We start from the raw sequence: 24,591 nt of genomic DNA, 5'->3' as shown, positions 1-24,591 counted from the left end.
TCACTCAGAAACCACTATCAGGTGTAACACTTTTTAGATGGAAATGTGTGTCTCCAATTCTAAAGTATAAATTAGAACAAAGTTTTGTTAAAAAAGAAAACAAAACTAAACATGAACATCAACAAAAGCAAACAAAAAAATGCTTTTAAATTGAAGTCTGCCTATACAATTGATCTTTTCTCTATAATTTGCAGGAAATGCTCCTTTAACTCCTGCTCACTGACAACATCATGTCTCCCAGTCTGGACTCTGGGCCACCATATACCAGAAAAGGACCTGTGTCCTCTTCCACAGGTCCACGTTTTTTACATCATCTGGCCAGAATACAACTACATAGTTGCTTACTGCTCAGACCCTTTCCCACAGAAGCATACGAATAAATTCTGCACAAAGTCCTTTCCATTAATATTCTGACAAAGACTTTCCCCAGCTATTTTAGGAAATCAAATCTATTCATCCTAAGTCCTTCCAATGACCAGCAAGAGCTCTCAAAACTGGGGGAAAACGCAGCACCCACCTTCTGTAGAACTACACTTTCTTAATATTGCTATCTAGTATTTAATACTTTTTTTTAATACTTCCTTAGTATTCTGGCACTAGTAAGTTAGACATTTAAACAATTTAAGCAATATGTTTCCTAAGTCCTCAATTTACATGTTTTTTTTTTTTTAAATATGTGTCATATTTTCTAAGAAAGTAAATCAGAAGATAAGAGCCCTCCATAAAAAACAAGAATGCTGTCCAGAGCACTTCGGAAAATGTTGGGATGAAGAATACAATTTGAATGAAATCCTGTACTATACACCACAACAAATCACAGTACTTGCTGGTTTTTGTTTTTTTTTTTCCAATTAACTAAAAACTATATTTATTCACGACAAGAGATACATTAAGAATTAAAATGAAAGTTTGATATTACATTATTAAGAGAGAATTGCAATGGTTAGAGAGCAGCAGGCCCAAAATCGCCAAATTCTATTCCCAATATTGGTAAGTTTAGAATTATTGCAGGATAAATTATATAAACTATTGATTCTGATTTTCCACATACAGACCAAAGTTAATACATCTCTTTAAAGTGCCAGAGAAGATAATTTATTTATATTTTCAGACTGCTTTGAAGTTTAAACATCAAGCCCTGTCATGTGCTTTTTTGTCTTTATGAATTAGAAACAGTATGATTAACGTTGTGATGTAAGGATTAGAGGGAAAAATTGAATTTTAAAAGCATATATTAAATTAATTTAATATGTCAAAATTAATTAAAAATACATCTGGGCCCAGATATTTCTATTTAAGTTTTAAAAAGAAAAAGAAATGTGTTTTTCTTAAGATAGATAGCACAGCATAGTAGAAACATTCCCAGATTAAATGTCAAAAGACTTGGATTCTACAACTAACTGGGACTTCACTTAGCCTTCAATTTTCAGTTTCTTTACCTGAAAAAGGAGAGAGAAAAAAAATTCTGTCTGGTCTGTTGTGGAGAGTTCATGTATGATGATCAAGTTAAATAATGGAAATAGATACACTTTGTATCAAAGACCCTCTGAACACAAATGATTTTTCCCTCCACCTGATATGGAAAGGAGTAATCACTTTCTCCTTTGGCGTCCACAAGCAATAAAACTGTTTCATAATATAGTGGGAGTTACAGTGTACCTGTGGTGAAATAATCTGTGCCTATATTTAGATATACAGTTTACTCTCAATTCCCTGGAAGCAGAGATTATTACTATATATGCCTTTTTTAAAGACCAAGTACTCAGTAAGCAGTCACTCTCTGAATAAAGAAATGAATGATCAATCAATCAATAAAATCTCAAATACTAGCAAAGAGTAAAAACAAACTCTTTTTAGATAATAACTCGAAAGTAGAGATTTTCCAGTGAAAACACCTTGATTTAACTCATTTGGGGAATTATCAACAGGCTAGGAAGACCTTGATTTGCATTGTTTCCCAATTTCCATGATGTAAATATTTTCACTATGGTCAATTTGAAGCTACTAACCTGATGTCACTTAACAGGGATTTAGGAAGAGATGTACACAATCTTCTCTTGTGGCTCTACAAGCCAGCCCCAGCACACCACTGCTTGTCTCTCCTTCTGCAGTAACTTAAATTGCACACCAATTTTTACTCTCATTTTTCATCTTTCCTTTGCTATTTTAAAAAACTGTGTTGTGAAAATCAGGGAAGTAAACTTGACTTTGGGCCTTGAATGTTTTGGAGCCCTAGTGGCACAGTGGTGGTCGGCTGCTAACCAAAAGGTTGGCCTTTCGAATCCACCAGTTGCTCCTTGGAAACCCTATGGGGCAGTTCTACTCTGTCTTATAGCCCAAATTGTCTTATAGGGTCGATGAAATCTCAGAGGTGTAGAGTTAACATAGGTTAAATTCCAAAGAAAAGTTCATGAGACAAATTACTCAATTTGTGGTTGGTGGAATTTACTTAAAATTTTCCAGGCTACTTAGTTTGGCTCAAAAGCAAAAAGGAGAGGAATGTGGGTGCCATTACTTACTCAATTGTGTTTCTGTCCACTTTTCCTGTCATGTTAATGCCATAGAACTGCTGCATGGCAGCTAGGGCGGACTGCATGGTCTCTGCAGAGCGCAGCACCGACATTCTGGGGTCAGTCGGTGGCAGGTAGCCGTACTTTTGTAACCAAACCTGCAATAACAAGTACAGTTCCTTTTAGATCAACTTACACCTTTACAATAATTTTCTGCTAATTAATTCATGTCTATTGTAGATTTTTATACATTATTTCCTCTACAAGGGCATACATTATTTAAGTGTTTGATCTATTTGTTATATATACTGCATAGTTTAGGTTATTTTAATATAATTTCAGAGGTTGTTACGGATTTTTCTACATACTTACAAATTATTATGTATATATGCATACATATATGTATATGATTAATCATTTGTTGCAAACTCATAGTATATAAGGTACTACAATAAATAATGGATAAAATCACAAATAAGACTGTCCCTGCCCTCCAGGAACTCAACCTCCCAAAATGAAGGATGGTACTTTTCAACAATGTGACCCCACTGAGACATTTATGCTGGAAGGGGTAGTTAATATGCTCATGTTATCTAAAAATGCCATTTTCCTGAAAAATAGACCAGTGACTACAATGGTGACAAATAGCATCTTCACAGGGAAACTTGTTTATTAGATATTTTGGGTATAAATTCCATGCAATCAGTCTATTTGATTATAGCTAGATGTCTCCAAGTATAAGTAACTGTCATGTAAGGAACAGTCTTTAAGTTTCACTTTAATCCAAACCCTGTAAGTAATAAAAATTTTCACATATAGATGAAGTCCAATCCTCTTAGTAATTATATCTAGCTCTCTCTTTAAAAGTGCCAAGATTTTTATATGTTCCCCCCACCCCGCCCCAGACTACTCCCCAACTCTTACCCCATCCTCTGGGGAAAGAGGGATCTGTAGGATAGTGAGAGAAAGAAGATGGAGTTGAACGTACATCTAATCTTGATTGGAACTGGAACAACAATTCAGAGTCATCTGAGATTAGATTGGAAAAGTAATACAAAATTTATATTCTTGGAAAAATATATCTCCACCAGGGAGCAATCCTTTCCAGTTTTAGAACTCTACATATTCATTTTAAATGCAGGATCATATGTTCAGCCCATATCCCATCCTCCTGTCCTTTACCTCAGTCTTCCCTAGGGCTTTAAGCTTTTTCTAAGCTCAGTGAACTACCTGTGTAATTGATAAGGGCCAAGTATTCTGCCACTGGTACAGAATAGAAGCTGTGCTATTTATTGGAAAGTGTTCACCAGGGTGTGTTTTCCTTACTACCTGGCTCTATTCATCATATAAATGATGATCCTATGAAATTGCAGCTTTTCCCCAATACCTGATACACTCCCTTTATGAACTTACAACTACAACACAGGAGAGTTACTTTCCCAGTGGAATAAACACGATATTTAGAAGTTAAATTTCACCAAAAGAAAGAAAAAAAAAAAAAGGTGATGCTGACTATCTCAAAGTCTTTATGTGAGAAACACGAAATGGAATAGTTTGTAGTTTTTCTAAGAAATTGACCCCCCCACCAAAAAAAAAAAGTCCAGTACTATAAGCACAAACCTTTGAATATAAAATGAAATTATTCTAAAACAATTTAAGAGATGAGCAATGCATCACTGTCAAGAAGCTTTATTGGTGAAACTCAGTCTAGTAAACTCATCTACCATACAGCAATAACATACCAAGATATGCTTCTCATTTAATCTGTAATGAATAGGCTGCCAGGAAAGACACATACATTCAGTTATCTAGTTAACAGTGATGAAGTCTGAAAGAGACTCCATTTTTTTCTGAATGAATGAGACAGTATTTCACTGACAATTTACTATTTAATAGGAAATTCAATACCTATTATGCAATTTCTCAAAAATTAAAATATTTTATATTCATTTTTAACAATATAATTCAACAATATATTCTTACACAAAACTCCATTTCTGTAACATGTTGCTTGCATTCATTTCTTGCTGGAGACCTGACTTGTTGCTAAATTACTCATGGGTGCTAAGCTACTGAAATTACATTTATGAGGACAGTAAAGAGAAAACCATTAATAAAAAAAAACCTATGTTTTATATAATAGAAGTACTGTATATCACTTTTAAATGCATTATAAAAATAGCATGTTACATGTTATATATGTTACATATATATGCCTTAATTTTTTCAATCAAATGATTTAGAATAATATGAAAAATAAATTGTGATTTTTCTTCAAGTTCCCTTTTACATTATGTCATTTATCATGAGAGGCTGTTTCTCAAAATGATTGAGTAGTGGGTAATTCTGTTTAATTTTAAAATGTCAAAAAAGAATCCACCACTTTATGGGCAATATTTGTTTCCTGGCAGACAAATCAAGGTTATTAAGATCAAGAGTCACCCTGAGATGGTCACTCTTAATGACGTTTCATTTGTTAACAAATAAAGAGGCTTTCATTGATATCAAGAATTGACCAAAAATAATTCCCAATTCCACTATGTATCTGTCAGCTTGTCGTACTGTAGCAACTTTCATGTTGCTGTGATGCTGGAAGCTACTCCACTGGTATTTCAAACACTAGCAAGGTCACCCAGGGTGGACAGGTTTCAGCAGAGCTACTAGAATAAGACAAGATAGGAAGAAGGGCCCGGGAGTCTACTTCTGAAAAAACTGGCCAGTGAAAACCTTATGAATAGCAGTGGAACACTGTCTGGTATAGTGCAGGAAGATGAGCCCATCAGGTTAGAAGGCACTCAAAATACGACTGGGGAAGACCTATTTCCTCGAAGCAGAGTCTAACTTAACGATGTGAATGCAGTAAAGTTTTTGGGACCTTCATTCACTGATGTGGCACTACTCAAAATGAGAAGAAACAGGTGTGAACATTCATTAATAAAAGGAACATGGAATGTATGAATGTGAAAGTTGGAAACAAAGAAGAACCAGTAATTGGATGATAGAAATGACACAAGAGACAGCACGATAGGATTTTGCAAGACCAACAACTTATTCAACAACATAAATGACATCTATACACATAGACCTCACTGGATGGAAAATATAAGAATCAAATTGACTAACATCTGTGCAAGTGCTAAAATGATGGAGAAACTCAGTATCATCAGTCAGACCAAGTCCAGGGGCTAACTGCAGAACAGACCATCAACTGCTAAATGCAAGTTCAAGTTAAAGGTGAAGAAAATTAAAACAAGGACACTAGAGCCAAAATATGTCATTGAATATAGTCCACCTGAATTTGGAGACCATCTCAAGAACAGATTTGAAGCACTGAACAATAATGCCTGAACACCAGATGAATTGTGGAAGGACATCAAGGACATCAAACATGAAGAAAGAAAGAGGTCATTAAAAAAAAAAAAAAAAAGACCAAAATGGATGTCAGAAGTGACTCTGAAACTTGCTCTTGAATGTAGAATAGCTAAAGCAAATGGAAGAAATGATGAAGTAAAAGAGCTGAACAGAAGGTTTCAAAGGGTGGCTCTGAAAATAAAGTATTTGTACACTTCATTAAGTGTGTAAAGTTCTGGAGACAGAAAACCAAAAGGGAAAAACACACTCAGCATTTCTCAAGCTGACAGAAGTGAAGAAAAAATTCAAGTCTCATGTTGCAATTCCGAAGGATTCAATGGTCAAAATATTGAACACCACAGGTAGCACCAAAAGATGATGGAAGGAATACACAAAGTCACTGTACCAAAAAGATTTGGTGGATGTTCAATGATTTCAAGAGGTAGCATATGATCAAGAACCAGTGGTATTTAAGGAAGAAGTCCAAGCTGCGCTGAAGGCACTGGCAAAAACAAGGTTCCAGGAATTGACCAAATACCAATTGAGATGTTTCAACAAATGGATAGAGCACTGGAGGTGCTCACTCATCTATGCCAAGAAATTTGGAAGACAGCTACCTGGCCAACCACCTAGAAGAGATCTATATTTGTGCCCATTTCAAAGAAAGGCAATCCAACAGAATGTGGAAATTAACTAATAATGTCATTAATATCACACGCAAGTAAAATTTTGCTGAAGATTACTCAAAACCAATTGCAGCAGTACATCAACAGGGAATTGCCAGAAATTTAAGCCAGATTCAGAAGAGGACATGCAACTAGGGATAGCATTGCTGATGTTAGATGGATCTTGGCTGAAAGCAGAGAATACCAAAAAGATGTTTACCTGTGTTTTACTGACTATGCAAAAACATTTGACTGTGTGGATCATAACAAATTATGGACAACACTGTGAAGAATGGGAATTCCAGAACATTTAATTGTGCTCACTAGGAACCTGTACATAGAACAAGAGGCAGTTGTTCGAACGAAACAAGGGGATACTGCATTTCTTAAAGCCAGGAAAAGAGTGCTCCATGGTTGTATCCTTTTACCATACTTACTCAATCAGTATGCTAAGCCAATAATCTGAGAAGCTGGAGTATACGAAGAAGTATGCAGCATCAGGATTGGTGGAAGACTCATTAAAAACCTGTATTATGTGGATGACACAACCTTGCTTGCTGAAAGTGAAGAGGACTTGAAGCACTCACTGATGAAGATCACAGACTATACCATCAGTATAGATTACACCTCAACATAAGGAAAATATCAATCCTCACAACTGGGCAAATAAGCAGCATCATGATAAATGGAGAAAAGGCTGAAGTTGTCAATGATTTCATTTTACTTGGACCCACAATCAACACCCATGGAAGCAGCAGTCAAAAAATCAAATAACCTATTGTATTGGGGAAAGTGTTTGCAAAAGACCTCTTTAAAGTGTTGAAAAGCAAAAATATCATTTTGAGGACTAAGGTAAACCTGACCAAAACCAAGACATTTTCAATTGGTTCATATTCATGCAAAGCTGGACTAAGAATAGGGAAGAACAAAGAATTGATGCCTTACAATTTTGGTGTTGTTGAAGAATAGTGAATATACCATGGACTGCCAGAAGAATTAAGAAATCTGTCTCGGAAGGAGTAAAGCCAGAGTGCTCCTTGGAAGACAGGATGGTGAGACTTCGTCTCACATACTTTGGACATGTTATCAGGAGGGACCAGCCCCTGGAGAAGGCCATCATGCTTTGTAAGGTAAGGTAGAGGATAAGCAAAAAAGAGGAAGACCCTCAATGAGATGGACTGACACAATGTCTGCAACAATGGGCTCAAACATAGCAATGACTGTGAGTGTGGCACAGGACCAGGTAGTGGTTTGTTCTGGTGTATATAGGGTCGCTATGAGTCAGAATCGACTTGACAGCACCTAACAACAACTAACAACAATTCCCACTTGAAATTTGCAGTGCATCTTTCTACAAAACATTCAGATATCAAGCATGACCATAATGGTGTTATGTTACAGCATGAAACCAGCAAGTCCTCAACAATATTTCAAAAACTACAATAGAAAACATCATTCTATGTCAATGTAAAGCTTAATGCATTAATCTGATCCATAGTGCTTTTTCAAACACCTAATATTGACTATCTAATATGGAAGCCCTGGTGATATAGTGGTTAAGACCTATGGCTGCTAACCGAAAGGCTGGCAGTTTGAATCCACCAGGCGCTTCTTAGAAACTGTATGGGGCAGTTGTACTCTGTCCTATAGGGTCGCTATTAGGCGGAATTGACTCGATGGCAATGGGGTTTTTTAATACACAAACTACAGATGACAACAAATACTTGCTTAATCTTTGAATCATCAAGGGAGTATACTTTTTTGAGGTTTTTTTTTAAACTACTTCCTTTAAGCTGTTGAGACCACAGAAGAAATCTCAGTCTAATTATTGTTGGTAACCTGTTGAAGAAGATTTGTACCATAGAGCCCTAAATAAGAAGATGCTTATGCTTCTTGGAGAAGTCCAAGTAGTTCAACATGGTGACCTAACACTGGTCAAATACAAGCTGTGCTATAAACTCAATATCAATGGCAAAAAAACCACTATGGTCCAAACTCATAATGCTTTGTAAACATTGGCTCTCAAATTACCAATGAGTGAAGTTCAGGTACAAAACTTTTCCATAATCATCAGAGAAGTCTGGGAGCCTCTGGTATAAGCAACACTTGAAATGTCACGTTATTCTATTTCTATAGAATAAAGCCTTTTCTTTTATAAATAGAGAAATATAGCCTTAGCACTTATGATTCTATAGTAGTCAGCAGTATGAGGTTTTAGAAATTGAGATATAACAGGGTAACACAGAGGAAAATCTTTCTCTTTCTCTCTCTTTTTTTTCTTTCTCTTTAAATTATAAACTGATCTTAAAGAAGACATTAGTCTACAGGACTAACTGCCTACACAAACCACAGCCTCATCTATCCTGAGACCAGAAGAACTAGATGGTGCCCAGCTACCACCACTGACCTTTTTGGCCAGAGACACAATAGATGGTTTCAGATAGAAACTGCAGAACAAAACTCAAATTCTTAAAAAAAAAAAAAAAAAAAAGGCCAGACTTGACTGGCAAAGGCTAGAGGAACCTCCAACACTATTACTTTGAGATACTCTTTAAACTTTGAGCTGAAACCACTCCCGGAGGTCATCTTTCAGCTAAACAACAAATTGGTTCATAAAATAAACAGTATCACCCATGAGTCTTGTGCTCCTTTAAAAAAAAAAAAAAATCTACATGAGAACAAATGGTCAACATTTACCCTAAAGTATAGATGAGAAGGTCGAGAGGACAAGAAAGCCAGATTAATAAAATGGAATAACCAGAACAGAAATAATGAGAACATTGACACAATGTGAAAAATGTAACCAATATCGCTGAACAATATGTATAGAAATCATGAAATGGAAATCTAATTTGCTGTGTAAGCTTTCACCAAAAACACAATAAAATATATTTTTTTAATTATAACCTGATATAATTTCCTATTTGATAAAATTTAAAATAGATCTGCAAAGTAGTATTTAAAGGTGTATTTTATCACTTAGTCTTCTGCTGTTCAAAGTTTGGTATATAATCTTTTGTGTCTTTTACACTGTTTATAAAAATACATTTTGAGATATACATATATATCAGAGCCCTGGTGGCACAGTGGTTAAGACCTTGGCTGTTAACCAAAAGGTCGGAAGTTTGAATCCATCAGCTGCTCTTTGGAAACCCTATGGGGCAGTTCTACTCTGTCCTATAGGGCTGCTATAGATGTATATATCATGAATTATACCACAGATATTCATTCTCATCCCTTGGTATTTGAAAAAATATCCCTGTTACCAACATCACTGTAAAATGCTGCCTCTCTTGGATGATTGAACGTACTAAATTTGACTCCTGTGATTGTTCATCCCTTGATATATTTTTGTCTTAAGTGTACGGATGGTTAAGAGCTAATTTCTTCATCTGTGCATTTAGGAGAAATGATATCTAATTTATAGGGCTGCGGTATGTTTGGTATGTGTTAAGCAAAAAAATCCATAAGACCCCCAACATAATTCTTGCTCAGTCTTTTTTTTTTTTAATACTTATTACTTGATGCCAATTACAGATTATTACCCTGAATTCTTGACATTTCTCCTGTTCAACTTAAGATTTGTTCTTGGAATTGAGTAAAACTGAAAGTACAGGTGAGGTTTAAGTGGTCACATTTGCGAGGACAGTTGAACTACAGAGGATGAAGAAGCACATACTGCTTGAAAATTCCAAAAAAAAAAAGGGGAAAGTATGAAAAATTTAGTCAGTTGGTTTTTTTGCTTTTTTTTTTATTTTTCTCACTGGACTGACATGTGCATTGGAGAGCACTGGAAATGTATCAAGGACAATCTGTGAGGCAACACTTTTCTCCTTATGTCATCTGGAACTTAATCCCATCTCATTATCACTGTAACAACCAACCACAGAACCTCAAATGGAGCAACAAAATCTGGCCTTGAACTACATTCCTTGGATGACTAACTCAATCAAATGTCTTGCTATCTTACAGGCAAAACCAATTTTCTTGACTTAGTGATAATTCAACTGGATGAGAAAACAGAAGATTGCTGCTCTTTGCAGAGTAAGAAGATGTATCAAGCAATAAAAGATAAACACTAAATATGAAATCATGTGCCAATAGGCACTGCCTTTACTAGACTGCAGTATAAATAAGAAAAAGTGTAGGAGACACACAAAGTTTCAGCAAAATCCATTTGAGAAAGAATGTCTTTGTCATTAATATTTCATGTGATCATATTGTTAATTAACTCAGTTATCCACACCCACATATCAGAGTAACAACCTAATAGATGGTTATCAAACAAAGAAGACATCAGTAATTTTTACAACTAATAGCAAATCTAGGCAGAGCATTTTTAGAATATATATTGTTCTTTATTCTTTCATGTCAATACTATATAGAAATAAAATTCCTTCTAGTCTTTGAAGCTAAGAAATTTATCAATGCCTTAATATAAAACTAAGTACTATTCATTTACTGAGGTGAATCACAAATGCAAAGACAATTTAAAACTCCCTCATTGGCAACAGATAACATATAGAGAAAACCCTTTGAAATGATGACCCTGAATAACTCTAAGAAGCTCGGATATTCTTCCAAAAAATTCTTTTTAAATAATTAAACTACTGAATTCATTAAGGGAAGAAAGGATATATTTTAGAGAGTATAGAAATGTTTGGACGGGAAAAAACAGGGTAATCGGGGGGTCATGTTTGGCAAATTTAATTTAATGAAAAATCATTTTGCTATACCATAATGCTTATTTGTGACTTAGCCAGTTATTTCAGGTATAGCTCATTTCCAGCTAAAGTGTCCTCTGGCCAAATGCAAGTTCCTTGTACCCAATGATAATACAATCCAAATTCTGGTACTCAGTGTGAAAAGAAAAGTGCAAAGGCGACAAATATATTTTGTAGGATTTACTTAGTAACAATCGTGTTCATTACATGACTTTACAAATATTTCCTTTTATTATTTTTGAATATAATTTTAAAAAATAATTGACTTCACATTAAATTGTAACATACTAGCAAGATATTTAAATACCTAATGGAAAATGCGTATTCCGATATAACTGATTTTCTCAGATAAAATGCAACTGAAATAACGTATTTTTACTCATTAGATTCTCTGATGTTGTAAAAAGCTAACTTGTATTTTTGAGTATAAGCTTTCTAAACATATTTGTTAAATTCAGTTATGAACTAAAATGAAAAATTAAAAAGTGATCAGCCCTTTATGTGATAGTTTCATCGGCAAAGTCAGCATAGATATTGTCTAAGAAATACCATATATTCACTGGTTATAAAGAATGGCAAGATTTAGGGCCTAAGTCTTATAGTCTGAAAAGTGGTCATAAATATGAATTACAACTACCTATTAACCAAAAAATTAAACTGATACGAGAGTAGTCATTCAGAATTGGTAAAACTGAAAATTCATAGAGTCAGTTAGTGAGGCAGAAATTAGCCATTCTATTCATTGAAAAACCTAAACGTGCTCTAAATCGCCATCCCCCCTCCACCACGAATGAGTCAGTGTATGAAACTGCACATACAGAATTCAATTTCTTCAGAATATTACTGTCTATTAAGTGGCTTCTTAAAATAGAAATGAAACAGTGGAGGGACTAAAAGTTACTCCACTAAACATTTTATCAAGCAAGAGGCAACTACCATTTGGACAAGGAGATGGAAAACAGCTGAGTCATTAGTAAAAGTAATAATCATGAAGAGCCCTGGTGGAGGAATGGTTAAGCGCTTGGCTGCTGGGCAAAAGGTTGGCGGTTTTAACGCCCCCAGCATCTCCGCGAGAAAGACCTGGCCATCTGCTCCCATTAAAGATTACAGCCTAGAAAACTCTATGGAACAATATTACATGGGGTCACTATGAGCCGGAATCCACTAAATGGCGCCAAATAATAGCACAGTAATCATCATCATGACCATATTTTTACCTTAATATTAATCTCACTTGTAAAGGCTGGGTTAAGTTTTATCTGTGCTGCAAAGGCGTGCACTGCACTTTGTACTTAGCAGCTATGTGGAAAAAAACTCTCAAATAGTAATGGCTTAACTCTGGAGAGAAAAGCTGCGGCCCTTAATTGGGGTTCTACCATGTGCTAGTCAATGTGCTGAAAAGTTGCAGAGTCCTACGATATACCCTTTATCTAATCTGCCTCTGAACTGACCCGACGGCAACGGCTTTGGTTCAGTTTTGGTATCTGTCTTTACTGGCTTTTCCTAAGTATATTTTAGATTTTTAAAAACATATACATAGCAAGAAGAAAGTCTTGGTGATCTACTTCCAAAAATTAGCCAAAGAAAACCCTATGAATCACAACAGGACATCATCTAATGATATAAGATGAGCCCCCTGGGTTGGAAGACACTCAAAATACACAGCGGCCACAACAGTGGATTGGAGATGACCAATGATTGTGAAGACAGAGGAGGACCTGGCAACTTCTCTGTTCTGTTTTACATGGGGCCGCCATCAGTCAGAGCCAACCAGAGGACAACTAACAGCAACATATACAGCAGAGACACACACACGCCCTGCTGCAACAAAACAACCCCACTCCTCCAAAAAAGCAAACACAACCAAACAATAGCAGGATGTGTATATTCTAGCACAACCCCCAATGTGTCTTTGGTAGACAGAAACAATTACCAAAAAGTAACTCCTTACAGTGATTACTGACAGGATTCTACTTTATATCAAAATCCTTTCACAAACCCAAAAGCAGAGTAAAATTCCCCTCAAATCTGTGTTTGTTTACATGAGCCAAGAGAAGAAAAGAGGGCACATCACCCAGTTCTTTTCTAAAAGCATGTATTTGAGATTAAGTTATGTGCATCTTCGATGCAACTTGCCTTTATTTGGCAGATTCAGTCTCATCAACACAAAAAAAATGGTTGAAAAAAGTAATTTTAATTAGGGTCTTCAAAGTGGGCTGCAAAATGCGCCATTGAGATGTAGGCACAAAATATTGCAGCATTTTATGTAATGCGCACACACGTGCACAGATGCACACCTACACATGAAACCTAAAACAGAAAGAAGAAATAACATGATTTTTATTTAATGTACATATTGACCCTGGTACTCTGACTCAGGTCAGACATCAAGTCTTCATTTCTCTCCTACATTCTGCTGGTAAAGGTTCACAATGTAAAGTGGTTGTCAGTGTCACTTTCAACAGTTAGTTCGATTTCAGCACATGGTAACATATGGCTCTTTTAAATGGATTTATGGATTATATCATTTAAAAATTAGAAGTCTCATCACTAGTTGATTCCTACTCATGGCAACTCCATGTGTGTCAGAGTAGAACTGCACTCCACAGGGTTTTTAATGGCTATGATCTTTCAGAATCAGATTGCCAAAGCACCTCTGGGTGGATTCGAACCACCAACCTTTTAGTTAGTAGCTGAGCACTGAACTTTACCACCCAGGGACTTCTAGAAATCTTACAACACTTTGTAATATGATGGAGAGTGACCAAAAAATATTTTGTAGAATATACCGGTTTGTTGATTATCTCATGACAAATTAAATGGGTTGTCAAACTTAAATATGAGTTAAGTATTTTCTTTTACAAAATGACAAAAGTGCTGACATTCTGGATGCTGATTCTGCTGATTTAACCCCTGAATAGCTATGTCTGGGGTTTAAAAAACAAACACAATCTGTCTCATCAAAATAAAAGAGATGTTTTAATAACACAGGAAAAAGGAACTGCTTTTGCAAGAAACATGTGCCATGATGAGAGTATTTTAAAGATGGATGTCCGGAAATGTTCGCATCACTGTATGACTTTGTGCTCAAAGAGATTTACCATCTATTAAAATTCTCTCATAATTTTCTACTTTAAAATCTTGGCAACAGAATTTGACAACTATAAAATAATCTGCCAAAAGAATACTTTCAGCAGGTTTTAAACCCATTCGTTGAAAATATGAAAATACAGCACCTTCTGATTAGTTGTCAGGAACAACTGGTGAATGTCAGGGAAGACGGAAATTCACCTGCTGTATTTTACCTAAATCCTTTGCGTAACTGATTGACAGCATTATAAAATGAGCCTCATCATTTGTAATCAGCCAATGATGCAACTTTTCCATTTTCATTGACGTATCTTCCTGATGTGTCTCTTGGCAACAGCAATTCTTGAGACAAAGATTAGAAATAAACTGATCATTGAATTTGCTGTATTAGGAAGTGTTTATACTAACATTTTCAAGAATAAAGACACATGCATAGTCAGTAATGGATCTCTGAAAAAAAACAGTAGTTAATGATATTTCTGATAAAATCAAAACAATGTAAATATAATAAAATAAAATGATTAAAATTTTGTATCATCTTTAGCTTAACATCTATTTTTAGTATGTTTTACAACATCTATAATATTTAGTACAACAGCTCAAGAATATACTTATAAATAAAAAATGGGTACATGTTGAAAAATTGATGGAGATATAAAATCAAAAAAGTGTGGTGATCACTGAACTGCTAGAAACTGTTTTTTAAAATGTAGCTACTTTCTTAAATTTTCTCCAAAGAAGCCCTGGTGGCAGTGTTTAAGAGCATGGCTGCCAACCAAAAGGTCAGGAGTTCAAATCCACCAACGGCTCTTGGAAACCCTATGGAGTAGTACTACTCTGTCCTGTAGGGTCGCTATGAGTCGGAATCGACTTGACGGCAATGGGTTTATATATTATGACTATGACAATTCCCAATCCCTTCTTTTTCTGTTATGCACTATTGAAGCTGCTCACATCTTACAGAAACAATTCCCTAGAATGGCTTCCAAGTCATTCATGATTTGGTTTCAAACTACATATGCCCTTGTTACTTTGTTCCATGGAACCTATTTTTGGTCACACTAATACACCAGTCCCAGCTCTAAAAGGCCTTGAAAATGACAGAAATCCTACCACTCCTCTACTGCCCACTATGTACCAGGGGATTTATATGCATCATCTTTAATTCTTCCACCACCTGTCTGTCAGTTTGTCATAATGTAGTGGCTTGCATGTTGTTATGACGCTGGGAGCTATGTTACTGGTATTTCAAATATCGGCAATGTCACCCATGGTAGACAGGTGTCAGAGGAGCTTCCAGACTAAGACAAACTAGGGAGAAAGGCCTGGTCATCTACTTCTGAAAATTACCCAATGAAAACTCTGTGAATCACAACAGAATATTGTTCGATATAGTGCTGGAAGATAACTTCCCTAGGTTGGAAGGCAACAATGGATTCAAACATGTTGGTGATCGTGAGGATGGTGGGGGACCAGGCACCATTTTGTTCTGTTATGCATGCGAGTTGCAATGAGTTAGAGTCAACCCGATGGCAACTAATGACAATGACAATCCTTAATCTTTGTAAAATGTCTGCAAGTTAAGCATTATTAGCCCTGTTTCATAAATGACAGAATTAAACCTCAGAAAGATTAAGTAAGTTGCCCAAGAACACACCAATAGTAAGAGGAGGAATCAGTATTCAAGTAGAGGTCTGACTGACACCCAAGCTTGGCTCCCTGCCTGTCTGTATCTTAGGAAACCCTAGGAGACCCTATTCACATTTCAAAATGAGAAGGCGGACTCTATGAAAACATACATATAATAACTGAGAGCATTCCATTTTTATGTAAACAAAACACCCCATTTAACATCAAGAAAGGACACCGAATTGCGGCTGCATATGTTCTAGATATAACACTAACACCTACTTTCCAGGGGTTCTCTAATTGCCAATGTAAAATAGTCTCGCCCAAAGCCAAAAAACCAAACCCAGTGCAGTGGAGTATGAGTCTTGCCCAGCCCAATTCCCTGCTAAAATATTTCACTTAGGGCCATTTCAGTTTCACAGTGTAAAGACCACTGAACTCTCTTTGCTAAAAGCCCTTTGGTAGGGCTTTTATCCTTTCTTCTCACTGTATTAATTCTCTCAGAGAAGTTTATTATTGTAGCCACATCACTACCAGTCAACTGTGTCTACGCTCTTTGATTATCTCTTCAAAACCCAAACGTTAAATACCATGTATCTGCCAAAGACACATCATTTAACTCTCCAACCCTGACCTCACCCTAATGTCCAGACTCTACTATCACACTGCGGTTTAAAGAAAAAATATAGGAGTCATCCTTAATTTTACCTTTTTCTTCATCATGGATATCTAATCCATCATCACATCTTAGCTCCATTTTGACCTTGAATCAAAACTCTTATTTCTGCTGCTATCCCTTGTTCAAGAATTCCTGGTGGTGCAATGATTAAGCCCTCAGCTGCTAAATGAACAGTTGGTGGTTCAAATCCACCCAGCACCTCTGCAGGAAAAAGACCTGGCAATCTGCTCCCATAAACATGACAGCCTAGAAAACCCTACGGGGCACTTCTACTCAGTCATATGGGGTTGCTGTGAGTCAAAAATTGACTTGCCGTTACCACCACCACCAACAACAACAACCCCTTGTTCAAAACACCATCATTTCCCACCAGACATTGCAAGATTCTCCAACTGGCTTCTGTGCTTTCATATTGCTGCCACTCTCTTTCCTTCCCCCACTAATGTGAGTTATACTTTTTAAAATGTAATCAAACCATGTTATTCATTTGATTACAGCCCTTCATCAGTTATTCACAGCACTTAATAAAACATCCAAAGTCATCACTATGGCTTACAAATCCCTGCACAGTCACAGTTAACTCTCTACCCTGTTTTCACAGCACCCTCTCTTGATATTTCAAGACACACTGTCCTTTTTCCAGTTCCTGGAACAAGTCAAAGTTTTTCCTACTCAGGCCATTGCATTTGCTTTTCCTAGTGTAGGAAATTTGTTTTTTTTCTTCTTCTTTTTTTAGAATTTAATTCAAATTAGACTTTTTCAAAGACGCCTTCCCTGGCTCCACCTCACCACCACCAGTAATCCCATATATTACTATTTACATTCCACATCACAATAGCCATCCAGTTGTTTTGTTTATTTGTGGGTTTGTTTTTTACCTTAATATCCTGTTTAACATTGTAGGCCCAACACAGAGAACAGTTCCTGGCACAAGGTTGAGCTTCAGTAATACTTGTTAAATGAATACACAAAACAGCAAATTTAGAGAGACAGCAAAAGTGTAGAATGCATGTATTAAGGCCCAGTTAATATCACAATTGAAACCATACAAATAATTTTTTGCTACATTTTCTGCCCACTGGGTTTACTATCCGATTATTTACCACCACCACCACACAGCTAGGCTCCACCAGAAGTCTGGTTCTCCAAATGTGAATATCAGATCTTTGGCTTATCACATACACAGCGGAGGTTAGTAAGTTCCCAGGGAAAACTGGGTAAGCTCTAAGAAATATGGACCATGGTAAAATATGAGATGACAATTTAGATCACTGGTAGGAAGGCATTGGGTGGTTTTTATCTTTGTTTTTGCAGGGACAGATTACCCAATAAACAAGGTACACACAGGCTGAATTATGCTTACTGACTCATCTGTACTGCACAATTTCCCCCGGTTTTCACCACATCATGTGCAGTTGTGCATTCCAGATTAGTAAGTAAGCACAATTAAACCCGAGTCGGAATCGACTTGACGGCACTGGGTTTGCTTTTTGGTGTTGGTACATTACTTATCTGCTCCACAGGACCCATATGTTAAAAAGGAACAACTCCCAAAATGTAAAACTTCTATTTCTTTTAAAACACCATACCTGTCTGAAGACAAAGGAGAGATGGTACCCTGCCTTTTCCTGATTCTACCCAATGGGAAGAAAGAGGTTTGATTTTACCAATCCATTAGTAAGTATACTGAGTTTTGGAAGTGCTAAACCTCAATGTCAATTTGGGTGCAGGGCAGAATTACTGAAGCAAATTCTTCTGATATAGCCTCAGAAGACAGAGTGAATAATGGAAGGGTACTGAAAAACAACAACAACAAAAACAAATGTTTTTCTCCTTTCAGTAGTGGGTGCTCTCACAAATCAGTAATCTCTCCCCAGGGACAATCTTATGTTTTAATATCATGAAAACAGTCTTTGCCCCAGAGGCTATATCAAACCCTAAAACTAAACCCGCTGCCATTGAGTTGATAGGACAGAGTAGAACTTTCCCATGGGGATTCCAAGGACTGGCTGGTGGATTCGAACTGCCAACCTTTTGGTTAGCAGCCGAGCTCTTAACCACTACACCGCCAGGGCTCCAGAGGCTACACAGTTCTTAGAAATGTTACACTTGTTTTCCAGGGGAATAGCATAGAATTAGGTTATGAGTTTAACATCTATTATAACTAAGATAACAAAAAGATTAAATGTTTTTCGATATTTAAAACTTTTTTTTTTTCAAAATAACGTTACCTGTGTTTTAATAACATATAGATTTATAGTTAATGAGTGAAAACTAATGAAAGTTTCTCAAGGGCAAGAAGCAGTATTTCAGGTTCCTTGAATGATGGACCAGTGCCATCGAGTTGATTCTGACTCATAAGGACCCTACAGGACAGAGTAGAACTGCCCCCATAGGGTTTCCAAGGAGCACCTGTTGGATTCAAACTGTTGACCTTTTGGTTAGCAGCTGTAGCTCTTAACCATGACACTACAAGGCTTTCTTCCTTGAAAGAAGAAGGGACTAAAACAAAACAAAAAACTCTTGTATGATGTACTCATTCAATGAATATTTACTGAAATCCTATTATGTACAGGCTCTGGGCTAGGCCTTGGGGGTCACAACAGTGAACAGTACAGTAGCCCTTGCTCTCACGCAACCCTCTAAGTTTTGGGGTGGACTGTTTTGTGGCAATGTAAAACTGGAACAGCATCAAAGAACTTTGAGTTTTCAGGGAATTGAAAGAAGGCCACTGTGGCTAAAAAACAGTGAATCTAGGAGAGTTGCGTGATCAGATCACACAACAACTCTACGACTTTATGCGTGGTGTGATATGGAAGGCAGAGAAAGGTTTTAAACCTTTAAGTGGTATGAACAGATCTGTGTTAGAAAGGATCATTCTAGCTCATTCTAGCTGCTGTGTGGGTGGGTGATGAATTGGACGGAATATGAACACAAAAGCAGTTAAGAAGTCACTGCAACTATGGTGGTAACTGGGAAGATGGAGAAGTAGATGGATTCATGATGCATTTTAGAGGTGAACAGACACAACTTTGTAAGCTGTAAATTATCGTAGTTATTACTATTATTATCATCCTACTTAAGTGTGTAGGGCAGTGGTAGTGCAGTGATGTAATCCTCGTCTTCCATGCAGGAGACCCGGGTTTAATTCCTGGGCAATGCATCTCATGCGCAGCTACCACCCGTCTGTCAGTAGAGGCTTGTGTGTTGCTATGATGCTAAACAGACTTCAGCAGTGCCTCCGGACCAAAACAGACTAGGAAGAAAGGCCTGGTGATCTATTTCCAAAAACCAATCACTGAAAACCCTATGATCACAATGGTCTGATCCCATTGTACATGGTGTCGCCATGAGTCAAAGGCTGACTCAACCGTAGCTAACAACAAAACAACATTTAAGTGTGATCCACTATTTGACACATACTGCTTTTTGGGAGCAGACTGCTAGGCTCTAGGGATACAAAGATAAACAGCAAGCTGCTTGCTATCAAAAAGTTCTTCCGTCTAGACATCAGAGAAAGAAGCAAGCACTTAGTGTGGTGTTTTGATAGAAGTTTGTATGTGGTACTATAGGAGCATATAGATAGCACGCTCAAACCTAACAGGGTGGATTTTGGCGGGGGGGGGGGGGCGGAGGTGGTAATACAACCTTAAACATAATTTGAAAAACATTTGAAAAATCTAAATCTTCTGAGTTTATAAATAGCCTCTTCTGTCTCCTTTCCCTCTTCAATGGCACCTCCGTAAACCAAGCTCTCTTTCACTTGTACTTACATAGTGCAACAGTTTTCTAATTGACTAATTCGTTTCCCTAGCTCCTTACTCTTTCCATTTTGAACTATCCTACTTAATACTGAAGATTAATTATCTTAAAATATCATTTCCTTTATTTAACTCTCCTGCTCAAAATATTATGATTGCTATCATTTACTTACAAAACCGGTTTAAAATTCTTTATCGTGCATATAATAAATCCAAGAGTTCATACATCTCTATTACTAAAAGCCTATATACTCCCCAGACATTATCCAAACTGATCTATTTATGGGCTACCAAATTTTTTTTTTTTAAATGTAGTTCCTAGGCTTCGCCTATGTTTACACTGGCCCCATACTACTACGGCTCTGCATACACCAACATGCCTTGGCCGACTGAGTCCTTGTATTCCATGAAGTCTTTACCCTTCCTTATCTCTCCCCTCTAGCCTCCCACAGCATTTAGTGTGTGGATAGCTCACAGGGCAATTTGCAAGTCATCATATGAGAGGTAATGACGAGTGTGGGTATGGGCACAGGCTTTGGGTCCAGAAGACACAAATTCAGGGCCTGAATCAGACACTGCACAAACTCAAGCAATAGTGCACGGCCTTTGTAAGTCTTAGTTTCTATGCATGTAAAATGGAGATAATGATATTGCTACTTCATAGGGTGATGATGAGAATTCAATAAAATACTCTGTTCAAGAGTGCTTAGCACAAGGAATAGCACAAAAGAGCTCAGGAATAGTCAATCTAACTACATATTTATACATGTTACATTGCATACACAGCATAATTACACTTCCAAAATATCTGCAGAATACATGGCAGTTTTGCTAAAATTCTTGATTAAAATATCTATGATCTCTAAACTCATTAAGAAGAAACTGTAAGACCAAAAAGAAAACACAAAACTGCTCCTCTGCTGCCACAAGCCCTGGCTGACAAGCATCTCATGAGCTTCTCTGGGATTTCATCTTCCTTTGAACTTTATCTACTCTGTGCTGCAAGTCCTGTTCTATGCTCACTGGATTCCTCTCGGCCTCTTGTCATATGTTGTAACTTATATTAACAAGACTTTTAGAAGACTATCTCAAGTCTGGCACAGGCATCAATGTCAGCTTTCCATCTTACCTTCTCCCACGTTTCCTTCAGCGAACATGTCCCTAACTGCATTTATTGTATCTATGTGATTTTTCACCCTTCCTTAATACCTCTGTGGTTTAGTTCTCCTAACCAATCAACAGTTACTTCTACACACCAACTGAGTTTTCAGTCCCCTCACCCTTAATTGACTTCTCTTTGGTAATGCTGCAGGTAAGCTACATCCTTGTTATCTTATGCTTCCTGGCAATACGAACACTGATATAAGATTAATGAAATTAAAAGGGCTGTTCTATTTCAGAACAAGAGACAGTGGGACAGTGGAGAGGTTGAGGGAGAAGGAGAGGGAGACAGAAAAGGATAGATAGATAGGGAGGGAGGGAGGGACAGAAGAAGAGGAAAGGAGAGAAAGCGCGTGAGCCACATGTGAGTGATCACGTTTAAAGGAAGAGGAATGTTGAGTGGCTAATGTCGGGGGACAAAAGGAGAGATTTCTATCAACCACAGCTTTTCATTATAATAAATTATTTCAACATTCTGTTGCACAACCAGATATGATATTCAATAAAAACCAGTTGCCATCAAGTGGACTCCCACTCATGATAATCCAGTGTATGTCAGAGTAGAAATGTGATCCCTAGGATTTTCAATGGCAGGTCTTTTAGAAGTAGATTGCCAGGCATTTCTTCGAAGACACCCCTGTATGGACTTGAGCCTCCAACCTTTCAGTTAGCAGCTGAGCACCATAACCTTTTGTATCACCCATGGACTACAATAGGCAAATGGAAATAGAGGTATGGAGAAAGCTTAAAGCCAGAGATATGTATTCGGTACTTAACAGTCTAAAAGTTTAAAGCCACGGGTGCTCAACAGATGAAAGGCAGTATAAAAAAGACAGAAAGAAAGAGAGAAGAAAGAATCAGCATTTAAAGTTTATCAAAGGAATCAACAAAAGAGGCAACTGAGACACCAGGAAAGGAGGGAAAATGCAGGAAACAGACATGAAATCTGAGAGAAGATTCTTTCAGACCATATGCATCAAGATTAATAAATTTTAAACAAGCAACTCAGAAAACTAGTATTATAAAGTACTGGCAAAGCTATAGAGTAACAGGCCCTCTTCCACAATGCTTTGTTGTTGTTGTTGGGTATGAGCCGATTTTCGACTCACAGCAACACCATGTGACAGAGAAGGACTGGCCTGTAGGGTTTTCTAGGCTGTAATCTTAACAGGAGCAGATTGCCAGGTCTTTGCCCCATGGAGCTACTGGGTGGGTTAGAACTGCCAATCTTTTGGTTAGGAGCCAAGCACTTAATTGCTGTACAACTGGGGCTCCTTTCCACAATGCTAGTGGAAATGTAAATTTGAACAATACACTGGGGAAAAGATAGGAATATATTCAAGTAGATTTAAATTCACTAAGTCCCCATAGAGTCGTTTCTAGGTATTTCCTTACTGAAATCCTTGTACATGCGCACCTGGGTAATTAAGTTGTGTTATAATATTTCAGCGGAATACTATATAGGAGGGTGGAAAAGAGATGTTGGCCTTCTCTTGGCGTCTGGCTGCTTCCTTCCAATATTACAGGTCTCAGCTCAAGTGGTACCTTCTCATGGAGAAGCCTTTCTGGATCATTTTACATAAATAGGTCTCTTCTATTATTTTCTATTATCATAGCCTATTGGATTCCTCCAAAGTATTCTCCAAAACAGAAAATTATTTTACTTAACTTGTCTCTCACTTCCAACACTCTGGGTTCCATGAAGGTAGATCCAGGCGTGTCTTGTTAAACAGTACATACAACAGTTCCAGGTATGGAGTATGTATTTGATAAATGTTAAATGACTAGAAAAATGATTATAATAGAATATGAGACAGCCATAAAGAATCAGATGGACTCCTATGAACAGATATGAAGAGGTGCACATGAAATATTGGCTCTGTGAAAGTACAGACACATGTCGTAGTTGTTAGCTGCCATCAAGTCAGCTCTGACTTATGGTGAACTTATGTATAACAGAATGAAACAATACACTGGGGAGGAGATAGGAACATATTCAAGTAGATTTAAATTCATTGCCTGGTCCTGCATTGTCCTTATAATCATTGGTATGTTTGGGCTCAAACATTCACACACACACACACAAACACACACACATCTATATATTATGCTTGCATGTGCATGAACCATTTCTAGATGTTTACACAAGAAATTATAAAAAATCAATATGTTTCGTGAGTAGAAGTGGTAGGTAAAGGGTTGAAGTAGAAGATTCCACTTCTGCATGGTAAACTTCTAAAAAATTCTATGATTATGATTTAAAAAGACCTAGTAAATATGAAAATTCAGAGACAAAGTCTAGTTAAAAGCAATTCTTTTTTTTTTTTTGTATAACATATGATGTCCCACATAATTTTTAAAGATTGCTTAAGACAATACTCTCTAAATGTATTTCAGGGACTGTACTTGTACTGATTAAACATAATGAGTTCTATGCTTCCGTAGCAATATCATTAGACCACTAACCCAGCAAACATTATGTTAAGATCCTCCACACTGAGTCTTATATGTTACTCCTTTGTGTTCAATTTAACATGTTATTTTGACTTGATAAATACTGCAAATTAAAATTTAAAATAGGTCAAGACCCCAAGCTGTTTGAGAATAAGGGAAACGGCTTTGTGGAAGAGAATCACAGGATTATGTTTTCATTTATTTAAAAATATTCCACTCCATTCAACATTTAGCATTGTTCACACAAATATATTCAGTAAGATTAAAATAAATAACATTGACATTTAGAGGAAGAAAAAGAAGACAATGCAATAATGCCAGTGAAAATGATCAATTATAACTGTCACAGCATTGTTTTAAAAGGAGCACAATTTTTTCTCTGGTTTTAGTACTAAGTGCCATCTCTCCCATGAGCCTTCTGACCTTATTACCCTAAGGTCATATATTAGCCTCCAACTCAGATTCCTGATAACAGACCAAAGAATAAGCAGTCTGTAAAAAGAAGTAATCACTTAGAATGGTGAGCATTAACTATACATATGAAAATAAATCAGATTGTTCTATTGG

At 36.8% G+C, this 24,591-nt stretch overlaps 1 protein-coding gene across 1 annotated transcript in view; it reads right to left on the bottom strand.

Annotated features, from left to right (window-relative positions):
- MMP16 (matrix metallopeptidase 16) overlaps positions 1–24,591 on the bottom strand; it is a 293,871-nt gene that overhangs the window by 137,649 nt on the left and 131,631 nt on the right. Inside the window, exon 2 of the mRNA XM_049853564.1 lies at positions 2,520–2,668. Coding sequence (XP_049709521.1) covers positions 2,520–2,668 — 149 coding nt within the window. The remainder of the gene's footprint in view (positions 1–2,519; positions 2,669–24,591) is intronic.

The sequence above is a fragment of the Elephas maximus genome, chromosome 15 (assembly GCF_024166365.1).
Source record: "Elephas maximus indicus isolate mEleMax1 chromosome 15, mEleMax1 primary haplotype, whole genome shotgun sequence".
NCBI lineage: Eukaryota > Metazoa > Chordata > Mammalia > Proboscidea > Elephantidae > Elephas > Elephas maximus.
This window is presented reverse-complemented; position numbering and strand designations above follow the sequence as displayed.